General features: G+C 34.5%; 2 protein-coding genes across 5 annotated transcripts; one reads left to right on the forward strand and one right to left on the reverse strand.

The window, feature by feature from the left end:
• Nucleotides 1-2,894: 2,894 nt before the first annotated feature.
• LOC142617247 (uncharacterized) lies at nt 2,895-8,170 on the forward strand. 4 transcript variants are annotated; one of them, XM_075790024.1, is made up of 2 exons: nt 2,895-4,159; nt 6,772-8,170. In XM_075790024.1, exon 1 carries the CDS (start codon nt 3,014-3,016, stop codon nt 4,148-4,150), a length of 1,137 nt encoding a protein of 378 aa, XP_075646139.1. In that variant the 5' UTR covers nt 2,895-3,013; the 3' UTR covers nt 4,151-4,159; nt 6,772-8,170. The 4 variants fall into 4 exon arrangements, with proteins under 4 accessions (XP_075646139.1, XP_075646141.1, XP_075646138.1 ...); XM_075790026.1 differs by having other exon boundaries at nt 7,390-8,170; XM_075790023.1 differs by lacking the exon at nt 6,772-8,170 and adding an exon at nt 5,926-6,762.
• Nucleotides 8,171-9,960: 1,790 nt separating this feature from the next.
• LOC142617248 (nascent polypeptide-associated complex subunit alpha-like protein 1) lies at nt 9,961-13,234 on the reverse strand. Its single transcript, XM_075790027.1, has 4 exons — nt 13,077-13,234; nt 11,826-11,907; nt 10,568-10,701; nt 9,961-10,467 (listed from the first exon to the last, which is right to left on the reverse strand). Exons 1-4 carry the CDS (start codon nt 13,134-13,136, stop codon nt 10,135-10,137), a joined length of 609 nt encoding a protein of 202 aa, XP_075646142.1. The 5' UTR covers nt 13,137-13,234; the 3' UTR covers nt 9,961-10,134.
• Nucleotides 13,235-23,841: the final 10,607 nt, after the last annotated feature.

Raw genomic sequence — 23,841 nt, forward strand, 5'->3', positions numbered from 1 at the left:
TCAAAAAAGAAAATAGTGAGTTTTAAAAAAGTTTTATTTTGAATATATATACTATACTCATCACACACGTTTTGAGCGTACAATAATACTATTATTTATTTATTTATTGGTTTAGTATTATAATGTTTAAAAGTAATATATAAATAATCGTGTGTATATTATCAAAAATAACCATAATAATAATAACCGTGTGTATTTTTTTTTTTTTTTTTTTGATGAGATAACTGTGTGTATTTTTTTTTTTAAAGAAAAAGGTATGGTAACATGAAATAATGTTTAAAAATGAGATAGTGATAGTGTCCTAAATTTTAGGTTGAATGGAAAAGATAAAGAAAAAAACCTAAAATTTAAGAATAGTAAATTACTCTTTTAACAAGGTTGTGTTTTTCAATTTAAAATCATTTAATTAAAAGATAAGGATATTTTAGAGAGTTTAAGAATTTGTATGAGGGTACTTTAGTATGCAAAATATTAAAATCCAAGTAAGGAATTATATTACTAATAGTATAGATAATTTCAAAATAAACATGCTAGCGGAAATTGAACCACATATCTCTTATTCAAAAATAAGAGATATGAGGTTTGATATGGTATAGGTGGAGATCGAAACTCATATCCCTTATTCAACAATAAGGTATCAAAATTCAATGTTTCAACAAGGGATTTAAGGAATCAAGTGATATCTCAGCGACAATGACATTTTAAGTCCTGTTCCATTTAAAATAATAGTAAAAAAAAAAATTTTTTGGATAAAAATTGAAGAACGTCTTTCTTAGTAAAAAAAAAAAAAAAGCTTGAATGAACCTAGCGACCACCAACCACCCACACATTTGTAAGCTAAACCCATAAGGCACAAACCTAGAACTACCGACCACTAACCATCAACAACACCTACAAACCTAGCAGCAAAACATCAACATGGACATTGGCATCAACAAAACCCACAAACCCATAACCAGTGACTACAAACCACCAGCATCAGCAAATTCACAAACAAACATGTCAAACTAAAACTCACAAAACTCCTCCACACTCACTGAAAACCTAGATTTCTAATGCCAATCCAAACCAAAATAGACCCACAAAAAAATCGAAATCCTCTAACACCGACCTAATAAAAACTAGAGGTGTCAATTCGGGTTAGCGTGTCGGATTTGTGTCGTGTCGAGGTAGGGGTATTCGACTAAATTGCTCAACCCTAACCCAACCTATTTAATAATCGTGTTATGATCCTTCAACTCTAACTCGACTTGTTAATAAGGCTGGTTGACTTGACCCAACCCATTTGACACACTTAATAAACGAGTCGTGTTGGGTTGACACAAATGTAACACAACTCATTTCAACCTGCATAATATTAAATATAACATCCATTTAGAACTAAATTTTTTTACATCCCAAAAGCAATGCATATACTTCAAGTCTTCAACCCACATTCTTGTAATCTTTAAAAGCAATACCCATCGGATCTAATTTATAAACTATCTCAATAAACCTACTTGCAAGATATGCAGACAGTTTCCAACACTAATACAAACACAAAAAAAAACACACACACAACACAAGACAAAAGCTACAAATGTGGCCTTAATCAACAATTAATATATCTCATATATTAATAACACCATATGGGTTCAAAGCTTATAGAACAAAAGCATTATGCAGAAAAAATAAACACATGAGAGAGAGAGAGAGAGAGAGAGAGAGAGAGCAATAATCGGTTTGAGAATTGGGCATGAAACTATAAGATAGTAAAGTGAGTAGTACGGCTGAAACTTTAAAAAAAAAAAAAAAGATATTTATAAGAAGGTTTAGAAATTTAGGGTTTTTAGGGTTTAGAGATCTAGGGTTTGTAAAGTTTCAATTTCCAATTATATCCCTGATAAATTTTTGTAATTTATCACTTTTCTTTTTAAATTGAAATATATGTTGGATATAAAAGGTATTTGACAAATCTAAAATGAAATAAATAGTTATTTTTTATACAAATTAAACGGGTTGTGTTAAGTAGGTCATTTTGGATTGACACAAATAAATTGGCGCGTTAAACGTGTCTATTACGGGTTATGCAGGTTGACTCGTTTATGACACATTTCTTATCGTGTCGCTTTCGGGTCGACCCGTTTATGACCCAAACCCATTAAGGCCCAACCCTAACCCGAAAAAACCCATGTCAGGTTCGTGTTGTGTTCGCGAATTAGGTCGAGCATTGATAGCTCTAATAAAAACCCATAAATCACCATAAACCCACAACCATGGCACCATAACAAAGACAAAGAGAGCGGAGAAATCAACAAACCCACCACCACAACGCCACAACAAAGTCGAAGGGAGAGAAGAAATCAACGAACCCACCACCACGACTTCACCACAAAGATGAAGATAGAGAGGAGAAGAGAGTGAAAATAGAGGTTAGAGATAAGAGACAAGAAACAAGAGAGCCAGAGGAAGAGAAGAGAAAGAAGAGACAAAAAGGAGAAGGAGAAGAGAAATCAGAAAGAGAAGGGAGTTCAGAGAGAAAGAGAGAGAAACTTAAAAAAATAAATAATGGAGTTAGAAGCCTATTTGGATTTATGCTATTATGAACTGAGATTATTAGTTTTGAATTGTTATAGACTTGATCAGTATTAAGAAATTTATTTGTGAAATTTACCTTTTTTTTTTTAAGAAAAATAATAATAAACTGAATACTCATTTATCCTTTTCAATTAATTAATTAGCACATTTTTAAATAAAATAAAATAATTTTAATTAGCAAAAATACCAACATTTTAAGTATTTTTTTTGACAAAAATTATTTTTGTTAACTTATTTTACTATTTAATTTATTTTTGGTATTATATATGAATCTCACTGTGTTTTTGGATATTTTCAAGTAAAGTTTTAAGTTTAAACTAAATAACTTGATTCATCCGGACCCAAATCGACACCTTTACTCCTTTTCCCCTTAAACCCTAGCAAAAACCATTCTCTAAAAACATTGTCTGTGTATCTTTTCTTTGCTTCCACAACAATGGCTGTTAATCTTCCCTTCAGAAACCTGCTTTCTCTTATGCAAAATCGTTTTTTGACAACATCGGCAGCAAAAAATTCATCAACTTCTCAACTACTTTCATCCTCATTCACTGTTAACTACCTCATGAACTCATGTGGGCTTCCCTTAGAATCTGCCCTCTCAACCTCACGGCAGCTCAAGCTCGAAGAAAACAACCTCCAAAGGCCTCAAGCTGTGCTCGCTTTCTTGAAATCTCACGGATTTGACAATACCCACATCGCGGAATTGATCAAAAAGCGCCCAAAGATACTCCAATCCAAAGTGGAAGACAATCTCAAGCCCAAGATAGAGTTCCTCACCCAAAATGGCTTTGTGGGTAAGCTTCTTGCTGACCTCATTGTTTTGAATCCTGTCATTTTGAGGCGAGGCTTGAGTTCTCATATAAAACCATCATTTCAGTTTCTGAATACATACCTTGACAACAATGAGAATGTTATGGCGGCTGTTAAGCGGTCTTCGTGGCTTTTAACTTATGATCTTACTGGGATTTTGCAACCAAATATTGATTTTTTGATAAGGGAAGGAGTACCTTTACATAGCATATCGAAAATGATTCTAACGCAGCCTAGAACAATAATGCGGAAAGTCAATAGGTTGGAAGATGCAGTACAAACTCTCGAAAAATTGGGTCTAGAACCGACTTCTCCGTTGTTTATGCATGCTTTTAGAGTATTGGTTTCCATGAAGGAGTCAACTTGGAGCAGAAAAATGGAAGTGTTGAAGAGTTTGGGGTGGTCGGAAGAGGATATTTGGTCGGTTTTTAAGAGCAACCCGCTTTGTTTGGCTTGCTCGGAGGAGAAAATGAGGAGTGCAATGGATTTCTATGTGAATACTATGGAGATGGATGTAGAGACTATAATTCGTTACCCCAGATTTCTAATGTATGCAGTTGATAAAAGGCTCCGTCCAAGGTATAATGTCTTGAAGGTTTTGAAGTCAAAGAATGTGCTTAAAGAGGGCAAGAATTATGCTTGGCTTCTTACTCAAAACGAAAACACTTTCTACAAGAATTATGTTGTTAAGCATTCAGATAGCATACCAGGCTTAATGGAGTTATACCGTGGTATCACTATGGCAGAGAATAAAGATAGTTGATGGCAATCTGTAAGTTGAGCTCAATAATGTGAAATTTATTACTATTGAGGTTCTGTTTATTTTGGAAAGGGAAATATTTTCAATAGATAATATTTTTAGAGAAATTTATTTATTTTCTGTTGCTTGACATCCTAAAAGTAAATTTCTAGTCTTCCGTACCTTGTTAGATTGCAATGTTGCTTTTTTCGCTTCTCCTTGTTTTACTCTTTTAGATTTGGTTGAGCATTGTAGTTTGAGTGCTGTATGCAATTCTCCTTAAGTACACCCCTAGCGTACCTAGTTTTGTATATTTTAATAAATTCGTTGTTACCTATAAAAAAAATATATTATGTTAAAACCAATAAAAACCGCAAAAGGTTGGAAGGTAGTGATGTTTGCTGTTGTGGTGGGAATAGTTTTAGGGGGGGAGGTGGTGGTGGTGGCGCAAAGTTGGAGGGAGGAGGGAGTTGGTGGTTGCAGCAATACAGAGGAGTAGCTGCGTGGTGGTGGGGCAATGCAGAATATGGGGACAGAGGTGGTGGTGGCAGTCTGAAGGAGGGCGATAGAGGTGGTGGTAGCATGGGGGAGGTGGGGGTCAGGGAGGGTGGTGGTGGGGTGGCACAGAGGAGCGGGGAGCAGGGGTATAGATTTGATCTGTAAGTGTAAACCAGTTTTCACCATTTTGGTATTATCTTTGGTTGACCATGTGAACATATCCCATTAGACTACAATTCTTGGTTGCACCAAATATATAGGTCAATACAAATGGAACGTCTATATTTTGTTTCACATCATACTTTCTATTTTCTCATTCCCATTCCCATTCCCATTCTTCTTTCTTCAATGTGATTGCCTGATATTATCTTGAATTGTATCTTCTTTTTCATATTGCCTGCTATTTTCAATGGTGATCATTCCCATAACCAATTTACTGCATCAACTATTTATTTGGTTTCCTTTACTTGATGTGTCAACCTACTATATTCCAGTGTCAACTTTTGAAGCATTAGTTCCCATGCTAGTATAAATCAGGAGAACAATAGCTGAACAGTGAGGTCTTTCTAGGTCCTAGATTAGTTGCATTTGAAAACTTATTGATGAACGTGGATTAAATTTTGTTTTTTTGCTTTCTAATTTCACTAAGATTAAAAGATGATAAGACCATATCAAATAGATTTACCAATTCATAAATGGGTTCTGACAGATATTTTGATGTGGAGTAGCAGACAAGAAGAAGATAAGCCGCAGCTCCACAAAACAACCCTTTTACTTGCTTACAAGCTAAATAAGTTAAAGATCTTCTTTGTACTGTCATTGTTTTATAATCTGTTGACCTGTCAATAATAGGATTTTAGGTATTATTGAGAAAGAGGTGAGCAGCAGACAAGAAGAAGATAAGCTACAGCTCCACAGAACAACCCTTTTATTTGCTTACAAGCTATATAAGTTTAAGATCTTTGCACTGTCATTGTTTTATAAGCTCTTGATACTTATCAAAAAAAAAATTAAGCTATTGACATGTCAGTATTAGTTTTTTAAGTATTATTGAAAAGGTGAGGGGAATTAGACATCAATATTTGCAAGTGGCTATCTGTTAAAGGAGTATGCAAACATGGAATTTGATGTAATTTATTTCAAATGGAATGTCATCAGAAACAAACCAAGCATCAGCAATTTTTTTCATTGTAGTGCTTAAATAGTCTTCTTGGTGTGACTTATCAAAAAAAAAAAAAAAATTTTGGTGTGAAACACTACATATTAAATCATATTTTTAGAAACTCTGTTTTGCATTGTAGGCATTGCAATAAGGACCCACACCTTTGAATTTAGCACGAAATGAAAATGATTTTTCCAACAGTCTGTAGGATTGAAGAAGATGTGCCCTCAATGTCAGGACTGATCCTCCTTTATGGGCTTCTGTTGTTGCTAATACCTCTGGTATTTTATTAGATAAAGATTACTGTCCCAGAGAGCCATCTATGCTTCATGTGTTGATTATCACATTTGAGTGCAATAGTTGGAAGGTGAAACTTTTATGTCATGGCCTGCCATTTCAACATACAGAAGTAGCATATTTCAGGAATATGATATAAAAACAAACATAAATGTGAGGAATGGTAGATTTCAGTCTATGATATCCTTTGATGCGTTGACATATGTAATGTACTGACCTTCGTATTGCCCTTATCACTGTTTCCTCTCAGGAGATGGTTTCTGTTTTAGAGCATCAGCATTTTTCTTGATTATTTGCCACTGATTAACATGACTTCCATAACCTCCTGATGTTGGCAATCAGTGTAATTTGTGTACTCAGTTTTCCACTGTTAGCAAGGCTCATATGCTTGGATGCATTGAAATTGTACCTCTTACATTTCTTATGGCTGTCACATGTCTCATTAAACTGAGTTTCCTAGATTTTGATCCTTTTTAAAATATTAATGGTTTCAACTATATTTGTGGATGTGATTTTGCCCCTTACTTTGGACATTGAAAAGTTTGCGATTGTTATCAATATGGACACTGTATTTTCAGTTTCTGAGGTTCGTTGGATCTTAGTTAGGATGTGAGGGAATCCTTCTTAGAAGTTCATGCTTGGGACTTCTAATGATCTGTCATCGCTGATGCTTTTACATTGCATGCAGTTACGATTAACCTGAATCACTGGCTGCAAAATGACTATTGAATCTATTGATGTCATGGATTGGATTGATGTAGATCAAGAGCTTTGGTGCCAGACTTCACAATGCATTCTAGAATTGTGAAGTTTGAATAGTGCATCCAGATGAAAAACACATGATAAGTGTATTTGTATATTGCTATTTCAAAAACCAGGGAAATTACCCCATCTTTAACCCAACTTGCCTGCAATAGCTGAGTATTTGGATGTTTAAGCTTATCTCTCAATTTCATAGTATGGAGAATTAATTTGTATGTTTCTTGTATATCCTATCATATCATCTTTATTTCTTTTTCTCCCCCAGCCCCCCCCCCCCCCCCCTCCCCATCCTTCTTTTGGGAAGGGGGGTTATTAAAATTTAAGACTTACCTTGGAACCTTTGATACACAAAAATGACCTTTCAACAATGTTTTGGGTTTTGATTATCTTTTTAAATATTTTCTGTAGATTCTTTTTTTTTTCCCCCCAAGAAATTAAATCAAACTTGTTTCCAACAGTCACATTTTTCCCTGTAAGTGCTCTCTTCCTACCTTATTCTACCACCTGGAATTTAGAACTCTTGCACCATCTGTTTTCTGACCAGGAAATAGAGTTGATCACAAGCTTGCCACTTGCTAGGGGTTCCTCTGATGATAAGCTCATTTGGCCCCATGTATCCTCAGGTATTTATTCTGTCAAATTGGGATACAACTTTCTCTCAAAGGAAAAAGTTTCTGCTTCCCTAGACAACTTTCGGGCACCTCAACTTCAAGGGCTTTGGAAACAAATTTGGACTTGTAAAGTTCCAAACAAGGTTAGGAATTTTCTTTGGAGAGGATGTAAAAATGCTTTGCCTGTCAAAATAAACTTAGTAAGGCGTAATATTTTAGCCAAGGATGTTTGTGATCACTGTAAGCAACTTCCTGAAGACACACTTCATGCCGTTTGGTACTGAGAAATAGCTGCAGTATGGGATACAGCCTCAACCTGGAATTTTTGCCACTCAACAGATTTCTCCAGCTTCACTGACCTGGTCCAATTAATCATAGAGGAAAATAAGAATTTACAAGATTTTGCTATGCTCATTTGGGCACTATGGTTTCGTCGAAATAGACCTCAAACTGAAGGTAAATCTGTTTCTCTTTGGTTGTTTTTGAAGGCGATTCCGAGGTAGTCATCAAAGCTCTTTGTCTTATGGTCACCTTATTTTTTAGGCTAAACTTTGTAGGGCTTCTTTTAATTTCTGTTGCTTTTCTCATATTTGTAAACAAGGTAATTGTGTTACTCATAAGCTTGCTAGACATGTTAGCGGTCTTCTTGTGTGGATGGAGGATGTTTCTCCACACATCAACTCTATTCTCTTTGCCGATCTTGGCTAGTTTTTTTTAATTGAAAGTATCTTTTTTCTCAAAAAAGCATCATAAATTGAGCTGTTTTTCAATTTTATGATGGTGAAAATATTGTCACGGAAAACTACTTTGAAACTTTTCATGTTACTGTATGGAAATTTTTTTCCTTTTGGGCAAGAAGGAAAAATCTAGAGATTTGTTTTGTTACACGAGAAAAAGAAGAAAGGCAATGGTTGAAATGCTCTTCCCCACAAAACACTCCTCTTTCAACTTTAGTGGTTGATGTATCATGATACTTTCGTTGTGAGGGAAAAAAATGAGAGCATTTGTGAGAATAGTTCTTACGTTTTTCCTTTTGCTTTTATGACTCGGTTTGCATATCTGCTAATGCTTCAGGCTTCTAACCTTAAAGCTTTGGAGGAATTTTTAGCCCTTTTCATTTTTCAAATTAGAAATATTTCTTAGAGATATGGCCTTTGTTTTTTAAATAAGTAGACACATGTCCCTTTTTTCTAATAGGGATATATGGCCAAATAATGGTATTATTAGTATTTTATTAATTTGTTAATAATTTATTTTTTCATGAAGACTACTGTACCTACAGGCTGACCAATATGGAGCTTACAATTTTCCTTGTTCGGCTGTACTAGCACAAATGACCTTGGATATGGATCTAAAATTATTGATTTGTTTAGTTAAAACTAAAAAAAGAGAAATAAGCAATTGAGTTCTACATCAAATACTATTTACTCCTTTCATTATAATGAGAGAGAGAGAGAGAGAGAGAGAGAGAGAGAGATAATTCTTGTTGTGTTTTAGAAAATAAGGTCTAGTAACACATCTTTTATCATAACTTACTGATTTTACAAGTTTTGAATGGTAATAATAATAATAATAATAATAATAATAATGATAGGTCTATATTATGCAAAAGTGAAAAATAAAGATAATATTCCATTTTGAGTGTTCCACTTTATACTCTATCAATTACATATTAATATGCTAAGAGTTTTATAGCTCAAGTAGTTGACACCTTTTAGCATTTCTAATTGAGATATTCAAAGTTCAAATCTTTCTTATCCCGTTGTAATTATCAAATTATTACATGTAAAAATACATCTTAATACATGACTTTTTACTTATAAAATAAATAAAAATTGAAAAAAGAAAAAGAAAAAATAATCAGTATAAAAGTGAATAGAGAATTTTGTATTTAAAATTTGAAGTGTTTTTTCCAATAATCTAACATGCCATCTCAACAAGTTGTGAAAAAAATAGTATAATAATCAAATGAAGTTTTCTTGAGGCTTGTAAGCAACCATGTATGAAGAAATACATTTTAAAAGAATTCGGGCAACACTTCCGTCCAATATTCTAGTGTATTGAGCATAATACAAGAACATAACATAGTCATTTCAGGAACGCATCTAACTAGACACAAGCCATACCTAAACAATTATATCTTAAATCCCAACAAATCAATGAGCATCATTGAGCACTTATCCAACCATCCATCTCATTTTCCATTAAGAAATTCACATATCACATCCTATTCATCTAAGAAATGAAAGAATTCCCATCCTAGGAGCCTTTGAATTGTAGCAAGGGCACACACCATGTTCAGTACTAAAGTTCTAACTTCTAGCAAAAATTCAATGACGTGTTGATTGGAATTGATCTATGATGTACCATCCTGGTTTCGACAGTCCTGTGAAGGTTCACATACAATTTGTCTGTACTAAAATCATGCAACTATTTCAGGTGAATTCATCCAGACAAAGTCCCCTGAACTTGAAAATGATAAAAATAGGGTAAAAGAGCACAAATTTATCACTCAAGGATGCATTTCTCAGTTTCGTTACTAGTACAACAAAAGGATAAAGAAAAAGAGAAATTTTAGTAAAATTGATGAAAGATCCACCACCATAAAGCTCACATGCTCTAGAAACCACATAACTGCTAAAACATCACATTAAAAAAAAAAACATGTAAATAGCTTCTCAGTTGGTAAGATCCATGATGGCAGTAACTATGTCTCCATCTGCAGCCTTCAATGCCTTCACAGCCTTTGACCTAGTGACTCCTGCCTGTGTCATCACCAACTCTATGTCCTTGGGTTCCACTCCAGTCTCATCTACTTCTTCATCATCTTGAGCCACAGCCGAAGTCTCAGGTTTGGAAATCACATTGCTGAGATCAGGAGCCTTAAACTGCTCTGCAGCCTGAGTCTGTAGTTGAGAGCTCAAATCCTCGATCTTTGCCTCCCCAAAGATTACATACGTGTCTGAAGTTGGACTCTTGAAAACATCGGGTTTTGAGATGACAAACAATATCTGATTTTAAGGGCAATATATGTTAGACCAAAAGAAAATTAAAGATAGATACATAAATTAAAACCACAATTTATAAAATCACAGTTCAAAAGGCACCAACATTCTTGCTCTTTTTGACAGTGACTCGGCTAACACCCGGGATAGGTTTCATGCCAAGCTTCAACATTGCTTTGCGACTTTTCTTTTCACTTCTGCTTTGCTTTGACCTACCACTTGCATCTCCATCATGTTGTCCTGATAATACAGAAAGCGACGAAAAAAACAAAAAAAGAACCATTATGTACATGATTAAATAAGCAAGGTCAATACTAGCTGCAATTGCATCCTTATTGGACCCATTGATATTTTCACAAAAAGGTTTAATTAGGAGGGATCACATTGAACAACTTTATTCATTTAGTTTAAATTAAAAAAGAACTTTATTTCATTTCATTGAACAATCAGCCCAATGGTTGTATATCAGTTCAGTTTTTGCTACCAGTGGATATCATCCACCGATCCACTAGCATCACTCATGCACACTAATTTCAAGCAAGAGTAACTTCTTTTTTCAGGAAAATGTTCTATAACTCACATGAAATGCGACACATTAGTGATAAGCAAGCAGTAGAAAATAAAACAGATTTAGAATATAAAAAACTGCAATCCAACTTGACACGAACATTTTATTATGAGGAATTTGTAAATGAAAGGATCCAAAAGAACTAGTCGAACAGAGAGAGTGAGAATAACAAAATCCAGGATTTAAATTTAAAAATAAATAAATAATCAACATCCTTAAATCTATAGGTAAAAATATTAGAAAACCCTATATTTACATTCAAGGACTTGATCTTCAATTTATTTGGATCTTGGCCAATCTAGTGGCGACTACCCTCTTGTGCATCATAACAATCTTATAGTTCCAAACTATAGCAATGCACTGTTTTTAACGCAATCTGCACAAGAGAGATTAACGTGGTATCCACACAAGAGAGATTAACAAGTGGCATCAAACACCCCCCCTCAAACCCATTTCCTTTTATATGGAATACATGGAATACATATGAATGTAATTTTTATGATAGATAATCTTTTACTGAAAAAAAAAGGCACAACTACAAAAAGTTTCTTGTTAAATAACTAACTTTTTTATTTAAATTTTTTTAAATTTTTATTGGTTATCCATTATATCCAACCAATGAGCCTTCTTGAAGCCTGACCTCACCCTTCACCACATTCTTGTTTAAAGATAATGTGTGATTTGAACAAATGCCCATTGACTTAACAAGAATAGATGTGAATGCATAAACACAAGGAAGGGAAAAAGAAGAAGTAAACATAGATACTACAACAAACAACATTCACAGTGAACTTACCCTCAACTTCATCATCATCCTTGTCATCATCATCGTCATCCTCGTCATCATCATCTTCGTCCTCAAGCACGGGCTCATCGGGCTGCCCACAAAACAAAGAGAGAGAGATTGAATTAATACAACTTAAGCAGACTTCTAAAAGAAAGAACCTTATTAGAAATACAATGTAATCAAAAATTAGTTCCAAAGCATTTACAAGCTTATTAGCATGGAAGTAATAGCCATTTGACAGCAAAAATTGAGGGAATTTGGAGCCAAAAAGACATATACGGGCCCATTGCATTTAATGGAATTAGAGGACATAAATAAATAGAAAGACTGAAAATCGCATATACAAAGAAGCCAAAATATGGTGGACACCTTGTATGTCATTTGTCTGTTATTTTGTTAAGTTCATTATGGCATATATCTCTCATACAAAACAGGGATGGGATGGTAAAGAAGAGAATCATCAGAACAATTCCAATTGAACTGACTTTTCAAATTTCGGAAATCCTTGCCATTCTCTATATAACCTCAAATCAGAGGTCACTAAAAACATAATACACCAATATACTCAATCTAAACTGGCCCCTCCTCCACTTATAAACTCTAGATGGAAAATGATGTCGTGGGTTCAACTCCCATTGGGTTGCTGCATGCATAATTTATCATTCAAAAATAATAACCCATTCAAGAACAGCAATTTCCACACACAATCATACAAGCACAAAATTCATTCCACATAAAATTTCCACAAGATTCCCACTCTTAACACTCCCAAACCTCACTATTAAATAAAGCAAAATGCATTCATCGCAAATTTGTTATCTTTTCAATCTCGTATAGCACAGAAATCATTTACATTCAAAGTACTCTACCTTCCCCCACACTTTTGCTGATTCAAATCTATATATATTTTCTATACCAATTTTTTTTTTTTTTTTTTTTTTTTTTTTTTTTCAGGTTTCTAGCTCAATACCCTGCAATAACAAATTGATCTCATTTTTCGACATTTGGGTTTTAAAAAAAATTCTAAACAATAAAACCCAATATAAAGAAATGTCATTTTCAATGATTAGAAATGAAGCAAAATCATAAAATCTAAAGAGATCTAACGTAATACTAATAGAGACTACCAATATATAAGATCTTAATCATAATTAAAGCAATCAATCACTTCAAAGAAATAGCAAACAGATTCAATATATATATATATATAGTGTGTGTGGGTGTGTGTGAGAGAGAGAGAGAGAGAGAGAGAGAGTATACATCGATGGCTTGCTGTTCGAGATGGGCAGCGAGAAGCTCTTCCTGGGTTTGGGCAGTCATGGCTGGTTGTTTTGAAGAGAGAGAGAGAAAGAGAGAGTGTTTGCAAAAACCCTAAAACCCCAAAATTGGTTGTCCAAAGAATGAGGCAACTGATAATGTGGGGCTTTATAGTCGTGTCGATTTCGATTACAGGCCTCGGTGAAGCGAAATTACGAAAATGACATATTGTTCATTTTGTGACCAAATGGGCTCTATTTCATGGGTCGGGCTAACATGGAAGGCCAATCTCATTTATAAATTTAAAAAAAAAAAAAAAAAAACATTAATGAGAGAGAGAGAGAGAGTCTTTATCAGTCTTATAAAAAACTTGTTTTTTTTTTTTTTGATCCATATAAAAAGCTTGTTAATCTATAATTATAGGATTCGTTAGAACCAAGCGCTTGCCCACTGTTTCAAAATTTATAACTAATGGTGAGGGCGTAACTTTATTCCCTTAAAGGGTGGTAGCCCAACACTAATAGGTTGATTGAAACTTAATTCAATATGGCATTTGCCTCTAGCAAGATGCTAGACTTGGTCCACTAGACCCTTGCCCAACAAGATTTTACAAAGGTGTTTTTTTTTTTTTTTTTTTTTTTTTTGAGAAAGTACAAAGGTTTCTTGATTTAGGAATGAGACAATAGTTATAAAGTGGACAATATAAATTCAAATCTAATCACTTGAAATATATATATATATATATATATATAATTTTAAAAAAATAAAAATTGAAAAACTTATGATATTTAGATCAAGTTTTTTCATGTTTATGGTAGACAATATGCTTTGGACAAGCATTATACCAAAGCTAGCATAAAATATTTCTCCAGATATCATATACTCAACAAACCAACTTACTAATATAAATAAACTTCCTTTCTCAAAAAAAAAAAAAAAAAAACCATAAATAAACTTCACACCGCAAATGTTTCTAGTTCATTTCAATGTTATAGCCAAACATAAGACAATGAGTAATTCTCTAAAAAAATATTTCCCAAAAAATTGCATTATTTTTTAATCAAAACAGATTGGTTAAATGAGTTTAATTAGACTTAAAACTGGACAGTGATTTCAACTACTGCATGTAATCAATATGCTTTGGACAAGCATTAGTATTAGATCCATATAAAAATGATATTCTATTAATCACAATTTGTGACATCAAGAGATTGAGAAAAAGAAACTGTGATTTTTTTGGGTTAAATCTCTAGTCTTGTTTGCATGCACAACAAGGAGGGAGTATCCCTTGCATCATACAAGAGATAATTGCTGGTAAAACAAAAGGTGCAATATAGTAGAGTGTGGCACCACTCAATCTATGTAGTAGTTTGTGGAGTGACTATATATAAATGTCCATATGACATGTGAGACCCACATGTTATAAGAAAGCAGTTGTTCCACAAATAAGGCCCGTTTGGTAATATTGTTCTAGTAACGTTGTTTGTATTTTTTGAAAATACGTATGGGTGAAAAAAGTATATAGAAATACGTATAATGTTTTTTAAAAACTGAAAATTGTTGTTTAATTGTTGCACTCATCTAGCTAATTGAGAAAGTATCTCACGCAGCAATAATGGCATATCTCTTTTTTTTTTTTTTTTTTTAGGGTGGAGAAACTATCTAATGTTCCTGTGCCAGTAGGCCTCTCACAAGCTGTGAGTTCTATAGGTGTTAGGTGTAATTACACTACAACCTCTAAGAGGCTTGCTTCATGAAGCAAAAACAGACACAAGATTTATATTATATATTGCTTCAAAAAATTGTTAGTATACAATTTATATGTAGAAATTTTGTGCTTCTCTTAAATATCTATTTAGATGTTTTTAGTTACTTGAGTAATTTCCTTCCACATAAGATATTAGATGTCACATTTTCAGAATTGAGAAAAAAAAGCTATGATGGTTAAAATTACCTCAACAAACTAATAAGAAAATCACTTCTATAAAGTGACAAAAGCTGTCATTCCAAGTCCGTCAAAACAACTGATTGTGGCAATTATGAGAAACACTATTAGTACAATAATTGATAGAAGGAAGTTGTTGTGGTAATTTAAAACCGCCACTATTGATCATTTTTATAATTTATAGGAGAAAATAGTTTACGCACTAGACAGTAAACCAATCCCCAGCCTCCCCAAACCCATAATCCTCCTGATCATGTCAATTGACCCATTAACACACCCCCATCCTTTGGTGATTTTATGCATGAACTTGATTTTAACCAAAAGTTGATGTTATGCAGCAAAATATAAATTGAAATATATATTTTTTTAATGAACAAATTGAAATATTTTAGATTATTTTGCTATAAAGGTTTTCTTTTTAGATCATTTAAAATCGGAACTCATTGGCCAATAGAACATTACATTTGTATAATGCAACAGAGAACAAACGTATACAACAATTACTCAACTAGAGTTACTAGAACCTTTTGATAGTTAGTTTGAAAGCTCTTATTTGAATTTAAGAGGAGAATTATACATAAATTTTCAAATAGAGAATTGTATGAAAATTGCTACAGTATCATGTAAATATACATTGGACTGTAGCAAGTTGTAAAATTCAATTACAAAATGGCTCATGAAGCTTGTTTTTTGTGCATTTGCATGAATAGTGTTATGCATTTTGCATTTTCAAGAGCTTGCATCAACCAAGGGTGTATGTATTTATCCCGTTACCACTTGGACTAATAAGTGCGGAGGTAGCATACAAAATGCTTGTTTAGGCATTTATAAGTTAGTTTATTGTTTAAATTTTGCAAGTCTCACATGAGTCACTACTTATTTTATTTAACTTTTGCTTATTGTTTATATTATTTGTGAGTCCCATGTGAATCACTACTTATTTTATTTAATTTTTGTTTATTTTTTGTATTATTTGCAGGTCTTAGATGAGTTACCTATTTATTTTATTTAACTTTAATATTTTATCTATACATTCAGCAAAAAGGTTTCAACAAAAGTTAGATAAGCTATTCCAAATGGGAAAAAAAGTAGTTTTTTTTTAATAAGATATAAATTATACTCTAGTTTAATCTAAGTGACATGCTTAGTAGCGATGTTCAAACAACAATTTTTAGTGTTTAAACATTGAAAACCGTAGGCCCAAGAAAAAGGTGTTTAGTAGCCATGTTTTACTATAGGTGTTTGAGTTATAATTATCAAATTATGGTTTTTAAAGCATGCATTTTGAAAATTCATCCATACCAATTTTTTAGTTGTTTAGTAACGACTTTGATAAGTTCTCCCCCTTGTCTCGCAATGAGCCTCTCCCTCCCTTAGTCTAGATCTAAGGGTACTGTTTTTGTTTTCTCTTTATTCGATTTTCCTGGTTGGATCCAATGGCTGACGACGTGATCAATAGTTTGGAAAACATGAAGCTTACAGTTGATGAAGTGGAAGTTATTGCTATTTCAGATGGAGGAAGGTTGGAAGCTATTGAAAGTTGTAATCTGAGTCTCATGGGAAAATTTCTTACGTGCGAAACCTACAATAAAAGGATAGCAAAGAACACTTTAAAAAGAACATTGGGTCTGGAAGACAAGGTGCAGATTCTTGAGGTCGGGTCAAATCTATTTCAATTCAAATTTCAATTAGAGTTTGATATGACTCGAATACTCAGAGACGGTCCATGGACGTTTGATAATCAATTACTCATGCTACAGCAATGGAAAAAATGGATGAACGTGGAGAATATATGAATGGATTATGCTTCTTTATGGGTTCAAATATGGGGTGCCCCATTTGATATGGTTTCTCCCCAAGTAGCAATAGAAGTTAGCAGTAGATTGGGTGTGGTTGAGGAGGTGGAATCGAGAAGAAGATAGGATGATCTAAACTTCTTCATGAGAGTGCATGTTGCACTGCCTATTACAAAGCCTCTTAGACGTGGTGGATTCATATATAGCTGGATCAAATGGAGTAAGTACGTGAGTGACTTTTAAATATGAAAGACTTCCAATGTTTTGCCATTATTGTGGTATGCTCGGACATGATTTGAGACATTGTGCAACACACTTTGCAATGGAGAAAAATGGAGGGAAGGTGGAGTATTATTATGGTGGTTGGTTAAAGGTTGGAGGGGGTCACTAAAGATCTCCACCAAGGCAAGAAGTGGGGAAAGATTTTGGCTCTGCCGATGAAAAGGATGCTATTCCAGAACAGGTGACAAACCACCAACCAGAGTTTGGAAAGCTGATGGCGACGATGAAGAGTGATGCAGAGAAACCTAGTTCGAGTAGCTATCACGATGAAGGAATTTCTGAGATTCCAGAAACTGTCACAGATTTTCAGCGAAGTGATAAGGTAACTACAGGAATTCATGCTAACTTGAAGAGTGGTATTATTGTGAACTCAAGAACAGATACGGATATTCAGCAGATTGACAATGTTATTACTAACGATACAAATGGAACTTTATCTACCTTGATGGATGAGATAAAGGGAGATTCAAATTTAAATAGAGAAGCTGGTATTGCCCCTAATAGCTCTAATACCAATTGGGCCTCTGCACCTTTTGGGCCTATCTTATCAAAACCCAAAGCCACTTGGACTAGAATCAATCGTATGGATTTTGGGCTAAGTGGATTTACAAAGGCTCTCAATTTGCCAACACTTGATAAGGGGGATTCGGCGACTAAGGATACTGTAAGTTTGGATGTGGAGTAGGAGAGTCTGGGGGTAAAACGTGGAAAGGTAGATAATGAGGGAGCTGTTAATGTTGATGAATCGGCGAGGGTGGAGATCCATCCTTGTTGGGAGCAATGAGCAAGAGAGTCAATTTCATATCGGATGTCGTACCGGTTTGGTAAAAAAAACGATATATTTCGGTATCGGTTAATACTAGAATTTGCCTTATAATTTTTTTTAAATGTCTAGTCAATTAAACAAATATTCACATTTAAAGTAAGATATGTACAAAAGATATATGCAAAAAAAAAAAAAAAAAATTGTGGGACTTCCAATGCAAGTCTACATGCCATATCAATCTCGTCAATCATTGTATAAAGGTCTGTCCATACCTGTACCCTCACTATTTTCCCCAATTTCCCCCTACCAAAACCTCCAACCACTAAATATGACACATCCAGCTCAAAATCCTTTTAAACCATGTGGAATTTTTCCCAGCATAACAAACTCAATACCACCACCCCAACTAGAATCTCAACCCAGACCAGAACCTCAAACCGAACCACAAAATGAACCTCCTCCCATCAAAAAAGACAAAGAACCTTATACCAACCACCAGATCCAACTATTGGTGCTTCCTCCAGACCCTCAGATATGAACATGTTAGCTATAAATTATGATCCTCCAAACCCAATTTCATCATTTCTGAGAACTTTAACTCTTCAAGAACCAACAGAACCTTTTGTTCTTTCAGTCATTGATGACAAAGATCTAGACTTGTCTGACCTTGACTTAGATGAAGTCTTCATGACTGATCCAAAAGTAGAAGAGGAAGATGATGTCCTCCGCCCTAAACAACCTCCACCTCCACCACCAATATTTCCTACACCACCTTTTATCCCTGATCATCACACAAGATTAACTTACTCATCAACCACAGATTTAAAGCACTTGTTTACCCTTGATAACAATCCTCCTTCAAAATGGCATGATGAGATTTTCAACATGTATTCATGGTGTACAACAGAACTTCAAGCCCCAAACAATACAGTTGCCCAGATTATTGCCAAATTTGTCGCAAGACTTACAGGTAGACTGCGACAATGGTGGATTAACCTTGGAGAATACAGGCAAAGACAGGCAGCCCAGTGTAACACACTCGAGGGTTTTTTCACGATCCTGCACAATGAATTTCTTGGTTCATTAGCCCATTACACCGAAGTAGCGAGAGATGAATTCCTACTCATGAAATGCTGTTCTTTTGAAAGAAAAGATTTGGAAAAACACTTTGACAGAATGTCAAGCAGGTACCATGCTTTCAATGGAATGGATGATGTGAATTCCAAGCACACTTTCTTGAACTCATTCCCAGAACCACTAGGTGATGAGACTCTTCGTATGATGAATCTTCAAAAAATCACCTTGCAGCAAGCCTCTTTAGGAGAGATTTATCAGCATGTCTTTATTGCTTTGGAAAAATTCTGCAATCAAAGAAAGTTTCTTTCAGAGATTGACAAAATCCACAGCAAGCTTAAAGACAATTGTAAAATGAAAGATTTGCAGATCAAGTGTTATGATAAAACTTGTGCTTGTCCAACAAAAAGAAGAGATCATTACAAGAAGTACTCTTGGAAGAAGAAACATTCTCATCCAAAGAAGAAATTTTTCAGAAAAAAGAAATGGAAGTTTCTCAGAAGAAAGCAGTTCAAAGGCAAAATTTCAAAAGTTTGTTTTATATGTAGAAAGCCCGGTCATTTTGCAAAAAATTGTCCAAAAAGAGAAAAAGCAGCAAAGCTTTTGGAGCAAGCTCAAATTCATGCAGACGATACCCCATTTTCAGATGTTGAATCGCTCTTTTCCCTTGATGATGATTATTCTCCCCAAGCCTTGGCAGTCATGGCTTATTCCACCTCAGTAGATGAGTCACATTCAAGTATTACTGATGATTCAGACCAAGAAATCCAAACTATATAGACATCTCAGCCTCTTATAGCCCCAATCACTGGCCCCACACCAATAGCTCAAGTTCACATCCTCCTTGATACTTATTCCAGACCCGTCCCGGTGATAGCTCTATTTGACACAGGAGCAGCAACAACAATCCTCCATCCTAAGATTTTACTAGAAGATTTTTGGCTACCCCATCACCAGATGTTCAGAGCGGCCAATGGAGAAACATTTTTGATCACCCAGAAAAGTAAGCCCATTCACAATAGAATCTTCCCAACCCTTACCATTAAACACCAAGTCCTTGGATCCCCCCTCACAGGCAGAGACCTCCTCATAGGATTTGACCTTCTTCACCAAATACCCAGCCTCAGATGGTCCTCAAAAGGCCTCTTGCATAAACAACACCTTCTCACATGGACCCAGGTACCACATTTGTTCTCAATAAATCCTTTTGACTCCTTGAAATTCCAGATCATCAATGAATGTTGTGCAGCCACCCACTCAGAATTCCTCCTCAAAAACCCAAATCCTCTGTGGAAAAACCCAGCCTTTTTCATAACCCTTCCCTTCAAAAAGAATGAAGATGTTGATGTGCATTGATAATAGCTTAATTTTGCATATATATATCATTGTTAGAAAGCATTATCATACTTATTTTGAGGTAATTCATGCATTTTATATTTGGTTTTGGAATAATGGTGAATAATCAATTTTGTGTTTAATTGAATATTATTGCGTGAATTTATCTTTTGTAGGAGAATGGAATTAAATAAGTGGATTTGTGCAAAGAAGAAAGCTAATGGACTTTACTTTTACAAGGGCCATGATGAAGTTAAATAAGACCAACCTAATTAAATTTAAGTCCAATTGGAGCAGGGAATCAAAGGAAATTTGCATCAAATCCAAGTTCAATTCGGATTAGGATTCCAGCCTGTACATCAATTAGTATTTTTGGCATAAATTTTGGCTCAGATATCCAATCGAGATGATTCAAGTTGGGCTAGAAAGTTAACTTAAAGGGCTACAACTTTTTAGTTTACCAAAAGTCCGAATTATGACATTAAATGGGCCAAAATTGTTGGTTAAGTGAAGCCTAAAAATCTGAAATTTTTCCCAAACGGGAATTCAACTTGTAATAGGATTCCTTGACCTATTTAAAGGCTCTTTAGGGCAAAATTCAGGGGGGCCAATGCTAGGGCTAATGGCTGAACATAGAAAGTGCGGCTACTTCTTTGGTTTTCTTCCATGACAGTTAGTTTTATTTTATTTGTCTAGTTTAATGTTTAGCATTTTATTCTTGTGTTTTATTTTAATTACTATGAGTAGCTAAATTTATAATTAGGGTTGAGGATGAAACCTTGTTAAGGATTATTAGTAATATTTATGTGATTTGATTTTTCCCACAATAGTTATTCTTTAATGATTTAAATTTTTCTTGCTTCATATCAATTGACTAAGATGAGATTCTAGATATGAGTTCAATCATGTTTTTCTCATGATTTAGGATTTGTCTTAATTAATTGAATACTTGATTTAATAATTCTTGATTATAAAATTAGATATCGCTTGTGATTTATCTGTCAATGGATACAATTTATGATTTAATTTTTAGAATTAGATATATCTTGTAATTTGTTTAGCTATAGATACAATTGATGATTTGATTTTATACTTAAGAAGCGAAGAAGAACATGCTTTTGATTTTTAAAATAAGGATTTTAATGAGAATATTTTCCATGATAGCAAGATTGATTTCTAGATTATCATGTAGTAGTTGGGAAAAATTAATAATCATAAATATATGCTGATATGACTTACAAGGCGGATTCCAAAACCTTAATTCCTTTCCCTTGATTGTTTACATCTTTTTATTGCTTTATATCTTTTTCTTAGTTTAACTATTTGCTTAGTTTATTTAATTTCAAAATAACCAATTTTTATTAAACTAGATTAGGATTAATTTGGTTAAGATTTGATTAATTTTCCTATGTTCATTCAAGTCCCTGTGGGTTCGACCTCGTTATTGTCAAACTATACTTCAGTACGGTTCATACACTTGCAAGTATTTTAAAATTTCACAACAGATGTTAACCCCACAAAAGCTAGTCATAGAGGTATGAATCCAGAACATTTGTAGCTAAGCAGGAGTTATCCACTCTTCTTTCAGAAAACCTTATTGAACCCACAACTTCACCATGGACGTGTGAAGCCTTCTATGTTAACAAGCATGCAAAACAAGTTCGAGGAAAGCTTAGATTGGTAATTAATTACCAAGATCTTAATCATTTCCTTGCTGATGACAAGTTTCCACTGCCAAACAAAAGTGCTCTCTTCCAGCATCTTTCCAATGCCAAAGTATTTTCAAAATTTGATCTCAAAGCAGGATTTTGGCAATTAGGAATTCATCCAGAAGAAAGATACAAGACATCATTTTGCATTCCAGACCACCATTATCAATGGACGGTAATGCCTTTCGGCCTCAAAAATACTCCATCTCAATTCCAAAAAGCAATGGTAACGCTGATCCAACCACTGTTGTCAAATGCATTGATCTATGTAGATGATATCCTCCTATTCTCAAAAGATGCAGATTCCCATGAAAAATTGCTTACTGAATTCTACAATTTAGTAAAAGCTCAAGGGATAATGCTTTCAGAAAAGAAAATGGTCATAGGAGTATCTTCTATTGACTTCTTGGGTGTAAACATTTCAGATGGAAAGTACACTTTGCAGCTTCACATAGCAGTCTCTCTCAGTGAATTTCCAGATATACTCACCAGCACCAAACAGATCCAACAGTTTCTTGGAATTGTTAACTACATGTCAAATTTTATTCCAAAAATTTTCAGACACAGAGATTGTTTGTCCAAGTTATTGAAAAAATCTCCTCCAGCATGGAATTTAGTTCATACAGAAGCAGTTCAACAATTGAAAAAATTAGCAGAAAAACTTCCCCCTTTGCAGATTCCAGGAACAGGAAAAAGAATTCTATAGACAAATGCAAGTGATGAGTATTGGGCAGCAGCTCTCTTTGAAGAAATTGATGGTAAAAGAAATATTTGTGGATCCAAAAATGATGCATTCAAGCCTTCAGAACTCCATTATCATTCCACTTTCAAAGAAATCCTGGCAGTCAAACATGGCATTGAAAAGTTTCAATTTCACCTCCTTGGTCACAATTTTCTTGTAGAAATGGATATGTCTTCTTTCTCAAAAATGCTCCAGTTCAAAAGAAATATGCTCCCCCATCCCCAGTTACTCAGATGATCAAATTGGTTTTCACAATGGTCCTTCCAAGTCAAACACATCAAAGGTACGAATAACCTTATCACTGATTACCTTTCTAGAAAGCCTCCAATCCTTCATACTACAATAATTCCTCCACCCTTATGTGTATACCCAATCACAGATCCATCCTCATCCTCTGGCCCTTCTACTTCATCCTCTAATGATATCATGAATATGATAGAAACCCTTCCCCCAGAAATAAAAGACCAAATAAAGACCCTGACCCTCTAAGCCAGATCTAAAAGAATCATTCGAGTCCTCCATCAAACAACACCAAAGCCATTTCCTTGCCCTCTTCCCAGATATTGAGCACCCATGGAAAACTCCATTTGCATTTTGGATAACATATTGGAATGTTGCACATTACCTTTACATGTGGTACTTACTCAATGAGTACTACTTGTGCATTCATTTTGAATCACGATTCTACTCATACACTTTTCGTCATGAAAATAAATACTTTCACAAATTTTGGCATGAAATTTTGAAAAATGATACTCATGATGGTCGATGGTCCAAGTATCACAAAGTAGATCACCCCCGGTTTGGTCACAAAATTAACTCTGCATGTATAGTAGCAAAATTGAACTCCAAAAATAATGTTCAAGCAAAAGGAATTTCCCACCCTCCAGATGTACATTAGGTAACAAATGCTGATGGTACTATTCACAGACACATGGACGTATCTTGGATATCATGTCACTATTCACTCACGATGGCAGAATCCCTCAATCAAAGGAATCCTCCCAGACATTGTGCCAGCCGATCCAGATGTTTGCCGACAGCAATGACCCTATCAACACCATTGGGAAATGCCTAGTCCTTTTGACTTTGATGATCCTTATTACCATAACCATGATC

This window comes from Castanea sativa, chromosome 11 (genome assembly GCF_040712315.1).
Source record: "Castanea sativa cultivar Marrone di Chiusa Pesio chromosome 11, ASM4071231v1".
Lineage (NCBI taxonomy): Eukaryota > Viridiplantae > Streptophyta > Magnoliopsida > Fagales > Fagaceae > Castanea > Castanea sativa.

Excerpts from the sequence above, each read along its gene's own strand:
- LOC142617247 (XM_075790024.1), top strand. The coding sequence starts at position 3,014 with ATGGCTGTTAATCTTCCCTTCAGAAACCTGCTTTCTCTTATGCAAAAT.
- LOC142617248 (XM_075790027.1), bottom strand. The coding sequence starts at position 13,136 with ATGACTGCCCAAACCCAGGAAGAGCTTCTCGCTGCCCATCTCGAACAG. Across the intron at positions 11,908-13,076 it reads TCGAACAGCAAGCCATCGAT|CCCGATGAGCCCGTGCTTGA; the intron begins GTATACTCTCTC and ends TTTTGTGGGCAG. Across the intron at positions 10,702-11,825 it reads GGATGATGATGAAGTTGAGG|GACAACATGATGGAGATGCA; the intron begins GTAAGTTCACTG and ends CTGTATTATCAG.